At 39.7% G+C, this 8,236-nt stretch overlaps 1 protein-coding gene across 2 annotated transcripts in view; it reads left to right on the forward strand.

Moving 5' to 3' along the window:
- Positions 1-644: 644 nt before the first annotated feature.
- Positions 645-8,236, forward strand: part of TUBGCP3 (tubulin gamma complex component 3) — an 80,444-nt gene continuing 72,852 nt past the window's right edge. Inside the window, exon 1 of one of the 2 annotated variants that reach the window (XM_039878806.1) lies at positions 645-933. In XM_039878806.1, the coding sequence (XP_039734740.1) occupies positions 858-933 (76 nt within the window). In that variant the 5' untranslated portion in view covers positions 645-857. The remainder of the gene's footprint in view (positions 934-8,236) is intronic. The other variant, XM_039878805.1, reaches the window with a different exon arrangement.

Below are 8,236 nucleotides of genomic sequence, written 5' to 3' on the forward strand. Positions count from 1 at the left end.
GGGTCACTTGTTCTGGATTGGGCAGTTCTCAGTGCCTGCAGCTACTCCGGCACTCAAGTGCGAGCGTTTATAATTGTCTTTAAAATGACTTGTAATTGCGCGCTTATTTATCTTCTCTTTAGGCCTTTTCCCTCTCTTACTCTTCATCTGACTAACTCTCTGCTGACTATAGTTACCTGGGATTAAGAGACAGAGGCATAGGTATAGGGAATGGTGAGAAGCCACACACCACTCTTATGAAAAGCTAGATAATATAGCAGGTATCAGTGCTCAACCAAATGCTAAAACTCTTGTATTCCTTTTAACAGACTTCTTATACCAAAAGTGTGACTCGAACCAATGACTTTTTTAAAAAATTATGGACTATGAAGGTGCTAGTGGGCACCAAGCATTCTCACAGAAAGTCTGTGGCTGTCCTGAGCCTCTGGGTAGTCTGAGAGTTTGAGCCTTCCTGAACCTCCGCGAAGTTCAGGGATCCGAGCACCTGGAGCAATCCATGCAGGGAGCCGCTGAGGCGCTTGGTGACGGAACTTTCCAGGCTTGAAGGAGGTGGTCGGGGAAAACACACAACGAGGCGCCGGGAACCCTTAGGCCGGCGCACTGGTGGCCCCAAGCGCCCGGAAGAAGCGGGGCACTGTGGGAAGGGCCCGCGGTTTCGGCGGGTTCCGTTAAAATGGCGCCCTCTTCATCAGCCTTGCCTGCGGGGCCTTAGCCTGTTGGGGATACTGGGAGCCCGCGGGGCGCGGGTTGGGCGCGGGCGACCGGGCACGGCGGGGCCTCCTGAGCGCGCAGAGCTCGGGACGGGCAGGCTCGGGCCGGCGGCTCCGCTGGGCCCCCGTGAGCAGTCCCTGGCGAGGATGGCGACGCCTGACCAGAAGTCGCCGAACGTTCTGCTGCAGAACCTGTGCTGCCGGATCCTGGGCAAGAGCGAAGGTAGTGGGGTTGGGCCGGTTGGCTCGGGGTCCAAGGCGCGTTCTGGAGGCCGCTTTCTGAGCGTGCAGCTCCGGCGCGTTCAGGGGACTGGCGGGGTCGTGGCAGGGCGGCCTCTAGATTCCGCAGGAGGGTAGTGGAACTGTGAGGGGCGCGGCCGGCCTGGAGGGTATTGCAGCCTGCGGAACGGAGGAATGAGAGGGCCGGGATCCCTCGAGGCGGAAGGAATGAGGGCAGGGTCTGGAGCGGGCTGAGTCATCCCCCACTCTGGTTCCGAGAGAGAAGCCCGGGAAAATGTCAGCTCACGAACGCGTCCACCTTCTATAAAGTCACAGCATCGGGCAGGGCGCCTCCGCACTTATTTGGGACTGGTCCTCAGTCACACGTCTGTTACTGCGCTGAGGGTGACGCCCGGACGGGGTGCCAGGTGGTGGCGAGCCACATCATTTTCCCCTTCCCTTAGGAAAGTATAGTAGATTCGATTATGATGCGAGGGGGGTGTTTACGACCTTTACCTGCCATCTTTTTTCCTATTATAAACGGCTGAGGGTGGGATTTGGTATAGAGCTATTCCTGGAGAGTTCACCTAGCACATACTGCTACCCAAACTCAATCCTGTACAGTATATAAAGCCATTCCGTGGTCGTGGTACTTAGTGGTACTTAGATATGTCGTTTCTTGGTGTTTGCTTTGGCAGGAGGGAGGGGGAAGTGAGTATACACCGTGAAAGAATTTTCTGGGTAATTGAAGCAACTGGGTTACTTATTCCTTAAGCACCACAGTGTGGAGAAGAAATTGTGCAGTTTTGCGGGAATACTTTAAACAAAATTACATTCAAAATATTGAGACTGTATTTTGACTTTTCATAATTTATGACAAGTAGCGTACCTAATTTATTTGATGTTCTGTGATAACCTTAGGAGCCAAAGATGCATTTTGGGGGGTCAGTCTCTTAAATGTTTCTTGATGTCATACATTCCTTGCTATATTTTATGAAGTTTCACTATCTCTTTAGTTATCTAAGAAATCTTTGGGCACTCCCATCCCCAAGCACTATTGTTGGGTGCTGGTGATGCAAAGATACACAGGTGATTCATTCTTCTAATAGATCTTACATTCTAGTTGAGGAGACATGAGAAAGTAGTTAAATGTATAATGTTAATTAGTGATAAGTGCTGTGATAAAAAATAAAGTAAGCTAAAGGGATATTGAGGGAAATGGTGAAAGGAAGCCTCTGAGGAGATACTTAAACAGACCTGAATGGAGTGAGGGAGGGCCCTGTGGATATCTGGAGAGAATTCCAGGTAGAGGGTGCAATGACCTTAAGATGGGTGCTAACGTGGTATGCTGTCTTCTGTTTTTGTATCTGGTTCTTCTGTACGTGCATCTCTAGCCCTCTGAATTACCTTTCTAATTGGATGTTCTTAATCATGGGAGAAATCAGAGAGCTAAGATCGTTGATTATAACGCAATCACTTTCAAATCAGTGTATTTATTATACCAGTGGATCCTAAATTTTCCTCCAGGGATAAACCACTCGTTTATCTGTTCTCATTGTCGCAAATGGACTTTGGAGGCCATTCATTGTGAAGTAGCATGATGTTTTTTCAATTAAAAAGATTTCTTTTTTAAATTCGAGACTCGTTTTGATTGACTTAGCTTCACTCCTTTCAGGATGTTGAAACACTTTAGCAAAATTCTGCATTTCTCCATTTAGAATTGTGTCTAAGTTAAGAGTAAATAGGTTCTCTGTGAGAGCCTGAGGGGATTCTTTCTGAACGAAATCTATTACAGATGATGCTCTTTTTGCTCTCTTTTTGACAGCTAGGATTGCCAAACAATTATTATAGTCATAATTCCAAATAATGCTACTATGTACTGAAGAATTTATAAGTATTTAATAGCTTGCCTCGTTCTGTTTTAATTTGTTCTACTTTAGTGACCGAAGGAGCAATGTTGCTGCCTTTACAGTGTTTGAAATTTAAAAAATTTTCACTAATGGATATTTTACCTGATAACTAAGTAGAAAATTTGATTACTTCGTTTTCTAATGACATGTTACAAACAATTGGCCTTATGTTTTTGTAGTTTATTGCTTTTTAATACTATGAAATTGAGGCATAATAGACACTGGTTACTTTTAATTTTTTAATTTTTGTGATCAATTTTTCATATAGTATTTTAAAAAATTACAGTTGAAATTTTTAAATGGGGCTTTCAGAAGCAAAGCACCTAACTTTAATGGTGTTTGACATTTTTATAAAGTTAGTATAACCATTATTTTCTACCTTTTCTAGCTTATAACAGCCATGAACCTGGCTTACAACACATACTGCCAGCCAGTAACAGTAAAATTCTCTCTGAATATCCCTGCCCCTCTTCTAGAGTACATTTTACTTACTATAGTTTTGGATAGTCATTACTTCTGTCTTTGGAAATAATGTGCTTGATGTTACAGTGTTTCAACTGTGTCAGAGGCAACACTCCTTTACATACTTTGTAATCCTCTTTCTAGCTATGAGGTAAAGAAGAAAAGTTTTCATTAGATAATATTTCAATATAAATGCTTAGGTATGACAGTGGTACACTACATATTGAAGTAAGGTGATTGCCCTAATCTATAACACCACGAACCACAATGCAGACAGATAAAAGAACGTTGTCTTGGTGTTTCATGGACCACAAGTGGTGTTTGCTGTTGGTTTCATGATTTTCCAAAATGGTGACTAACTCTTGATGAAACTCCAAATAAAATATGGTCTTCCCTTGATTACATGCTTTGGAAAATCAGTGTATGATAATTATACATTAAAATGTATATTAAGTGTATATTGAAATGTTCAGTAAATGTCTATTAACGTGTATTGAAATTTCAAAGTTTTAGGCTTCATTTGAAAGTTGATTTCATGGGTTTATTGTTATTTTTAAATAAATTGTATTTTAAATTATCTTTGTTTAATTTCGGGTACAGTAAATATCAATAGATGTAGTGCACATAAATAAACAAAAACTTTTAGGGTTCCTCAATCTTAAGATTGCAAAGGGGTCCTGAGGCTAAAAAGTTTGAGAACCATACATTTAAAGCAATGTTTTTTATTTTGTTTGAGAGCATTGTTTTTCATCTAGAGCTGTGCATCAAGATCACCTATGATTACACAGAAAACTGACAACATTGCTTGTGGGGAGGGGAACTAGTGACTAGACTGGTGGCTTGAGGGAGAAAGATTTTTTTACTATATCTAATGTTAAGACTTTTTCCGTTTGAATTCTCTAAATGTGATACTTAAAATTAATATTGTTGGCCCCATCTCCAGAGATTCTGATCGTGTAGGTCTCTGCGGGAGCTTGGCATCTGAAACAAAAACACACAGTCAGCCATTGTGACCTGTATCTGGAGTGGGGAATTAATGGTTTATGTGCTGGACAGAGCATTTGTGGTTTAGCTGCTTTGTCCTGTTGTCCTCCTGTCCTTTAGAACAGTGGTCCTCAACCTTTTGGGCATCAGGGACCCATGCTCCTATGAAAATCTAATGTCTGATCATCTGAAGTGGAGCTGAGGTGGTGATGCTAGTGCTGGGGAGTGGCTGCAAATACAGCTGAAGCTTTGCTTGCTTGCCCATCGCTCCCCTTCTGCTGTGCGGTCTGGTTTCCAACAGGCTATGGTACTGGTCTGCGACCTGGGGTTTGGGGACCCCTGCTTTAGGAAAACAGCATCGTGTGCAGACAAGCCAACATATAGTGGCCATGCAGGACGGTGGAAACTTAACGTCTTATTTAACAATTCAACTTACCCATCATTTTCTGGATTCCTAGAAAGCGCAGAACTATAGCGTTTTTGTATTCACTTGAGCCGTGCTTATTTTTTGCATCTTTAAGTTCAGTTGTCTTCTTTTACCTGCATGTATGTATAACCCTTTTGGGATACAAAAGACAACTATCTTTCATTTAAAACTTTTGGGCCCACATCTAAGTATTCTTAGGAAGCTTCACATTTGGGCTTGAGATCCTGCAGTTCAACTGTGTTTTTTGCCCTGGTTTTGTATTTCCGCTAGTTCCTCTTCTACTCTGCAGCCAAGTGTCCTTTCTAGAAAACAGGTCTAATCAGATTTGAAGAGATTTAATTTGTTCCCTATCTGTAATCTACAGGATAAAGACCAAATTATCTTGCTTAAAGTTAAAAACGGTGCTTTATTGAGTTGTGATTTTAATGGCTATGGTAGACATAACAAGCATTTAAATGACATTTTCAGTTTAATAATAATAAAAATAGCCAACATTTATCAACTACTATGTATGTCAGACACTGTGCTTACATAGTGAGATAGTGTATTTAATTCGCCAATGACTCTGGGAGGTTGGAATAATTATTTTATTTTATTTTTTTAATTAATTTTTTATGGCGACATTGGTTAACGAAATCCAATAAGTTTCAGCTGTACATTTTAACAGTAAGGCATATATATATTTACACTGTGTGTTCCCCTCCCTGGAATAATTATTATTAATTTATTTTATGAATGAGGAAACTAAGACTTGGAGAGATTAAGTAAGTTGCTCACTGTCACCCAGCTAGTGAATTGCAGGGCCAACATGGAACCCAGGTCTCTGATTCCAGAACCTGTTATCTTGAATTAACTCATTCCTACTCTTCCATCTAGAATCTGATGGCTTATTTCTCTGTGTGATGAATGGAGGTAGAAAAGTCATAGCCCTGTCTGTGGGATGGCCTCTCACCTCTCTCGTTCACCTGCTTGTTTTTAGAGTGTTTATGTGAACAGCACAATGTCTGCTCCCTGGTACCTGTCAGACAGTGTATCCTTGAATTCATTGGTGTCTAGTCCTCAGATAAATATTTCCATTTCCAGAGGCTTGGTGAGAAGTGTTACTTACTCTTCCATATTCCCGATAACTGCCCACCCCTCACAAATCTGGAGCAGATCGGAAGTGAGGGTATAATACATTCCTTTGGTACTTTGTGGTCAAAAAATTGAATACTCTGATTTTTAGTCTGGGATTGAGCCAGATTATCAGAGAGCTACATCTGGACCTCTTCATGTGGGATTCTTGATGGAAAGACTTTGGCTTTTAGGATTTGAATTTTAGAATCCAATGACATTGGTCTCCCTTGAGGAGCAGTGTACAAAGTTAGTAGCCCTGTGAATCTCATTACTGCATCCTTTCCACCTGTTTAAGAGCTTTTCACATGGCAGCCTTCTTTCTGCCTATTTTAAGATCACTTCCTCAGAGAGGCTTTCCTTCACTAACCTGATTCATGAAGTCTTTCCTGTTATTTGCCATCATGGTATCCTGCTTATTTTCTTAGTAGCTCTTACCACAATCTAATTACTTTGTGTAGTTATTTGCCTCTTTTTTTTGTATTCTGACTAAGGCTGCCTTGTTGACCACTATTTCTTTTTTCTATTCCATTCTATTCTTTGGGCCTATGGTGTTTGATATATAGTAGGTGCTTAGGAATAATTCATTGAATTACTAACTGAGTTTAGTTTTACTTAAAAAACTGAACAATATTTTGGGAATATTAAACTAGAAATTTGTAGTTGACATCGTTTGATATTTTGCATTTTAATACTACAGTTTCACTAAACAAAGAATAATTGCCACTGCTCATTTATTTAGTAGTCAGGAGTCTATGCATGAAAAGATTCTACCTTTGAAACATAGGATAGGTAGATTTAGTTTAAGAAACAGCAGATGGATTTTTCAAATATTTTATAATCAGCAAGAAAACTAAACTGGAAATTTGGGTTGACAAGCAGATAGGGAAATCAAAGTGTTCCTGAAAAGTTGGAACTGAAATGATATATAAAGGTGTAGGAAAAAGTGTAGAGAAAAAGGAAGAGGAGAATATTTCTGGAACTGAGGTGTTTTGAATTTTTGGTAAAAGGAAGTTTAAAATTGGATGAAACTTTTGGAGTGGGGATTTTTGTCATGTACCTGAGTATGTTAATTAACTATTTTTTATAAAACTCAGGATCATGGTAATCTAAAAATAACTTTTAACTAGAATAAGTGAGTAATAGTCGCCACTTTCAATACGTATAACATTAATAAATACTCTGTAGAAGTTTTTTTAAGGTGTGGAAAAATATAAGGAAGAAAATAAAAACTACCCCCCAATTCTATGACTCCACAAAAACACTTTAGATTATTTCTTTTTTTCCTCCCCCGCCCCCAAGTATGCATTTACCTTTATTGAACACATTCTGTTGATACAGTGGTGGTTAGGAAAGACTGTATGTGTGCTTGGGTGTGGGTGTAGCTGTGTGCATGCTTGTGCGTGGTATGTCTGCTTGAGCTAGGAAGACATTCTGAGAAGGTGACATTTAAATTGAGAACCAAATGAAGTGATGGAATGGGAGAAGAGTGTGTCAGCATTTTGAGTTGGAAGCGAGCATGGCGAACTCAAGGAATAGCAAGATCATAAAGTGTGGCAGACGTGTAGTGAACATAGCCGGGAGGTGTGTAGTGAGTATGGCTAGGAGAGGCAGGAGATGATACTGGTGAAGTATCTAGGGGCCAGGCTATGTAGGCTGTCCTCAGGAGTTTGGATTTTATTCTGAGTGTGATGGGAGGGTTTGAGCAGAGTAATGATACTGTTCATATCTTAAACAGACTACTTGGACCACTGTGTGGATAATTTATTGTAAGGGGGCAAAAGTAGAAGCGAGGTGACCAGCTTCTTAGAGTTATTGCAATTGGATAGTAGCTATAGAATGATCATATTGGGGTATACTTTTAGAAGTAAATAGAATTTACTGATCTGAATAATTGCTTAATAGTATGAAAATTTTCCCTCTCCCCTATCCCTATACTCTTGAATTATCAATCAGATATAGAAATTTTGGTTTGAAGTTTTTTTTCCTCTCTGTCCACTTTGAAGGTCTTCCTTCATTACTGAGGAGTTCAATGTTAATCTGATTCTTACTCTTTTGAAGCTAAGTCTGACAACTTTTATGATTTTCCTTTATTTTTTATGTTATGAAATTTTGCTACATATAAATTTTTCTATATAATTTTAGTATTCTGAAATTTGGTCTAAGTGTGAGATTTAAAAGTTTTTCTGGATTATCACTAATATGAGGACTGTCTAATTATAGAAAAATTTTGCTATGAATTCTTCCTAAGGAATTTTAACTGTTGTCTTTTGTTGTTTCATTTACCAGTTTAAATTTGATTTACCCTTTACTAGTTCCATTGTTATTAGCCTATTTTTAAAATTTTTATTAGTTTGCTTTTTAATTTCACATTTCCTTATCCTTATATATTGCTTTTTTTTTTTTTTTAA

This window comes from Pteropus medius, unplaced genomic scaffold (genome assembly GCF_902729225.1).
Source record: "Pteropus medius unplaced genomic scaffold, Ma_sr-lr_union100, whole genome shotgun sequence".
Classification (NCBI taxonomy): Eukaryota; Metazoa; Chordata; class Mammalia; order Chiroptera; family Pteropodidae; genus Pteropus; species Pteropus medius.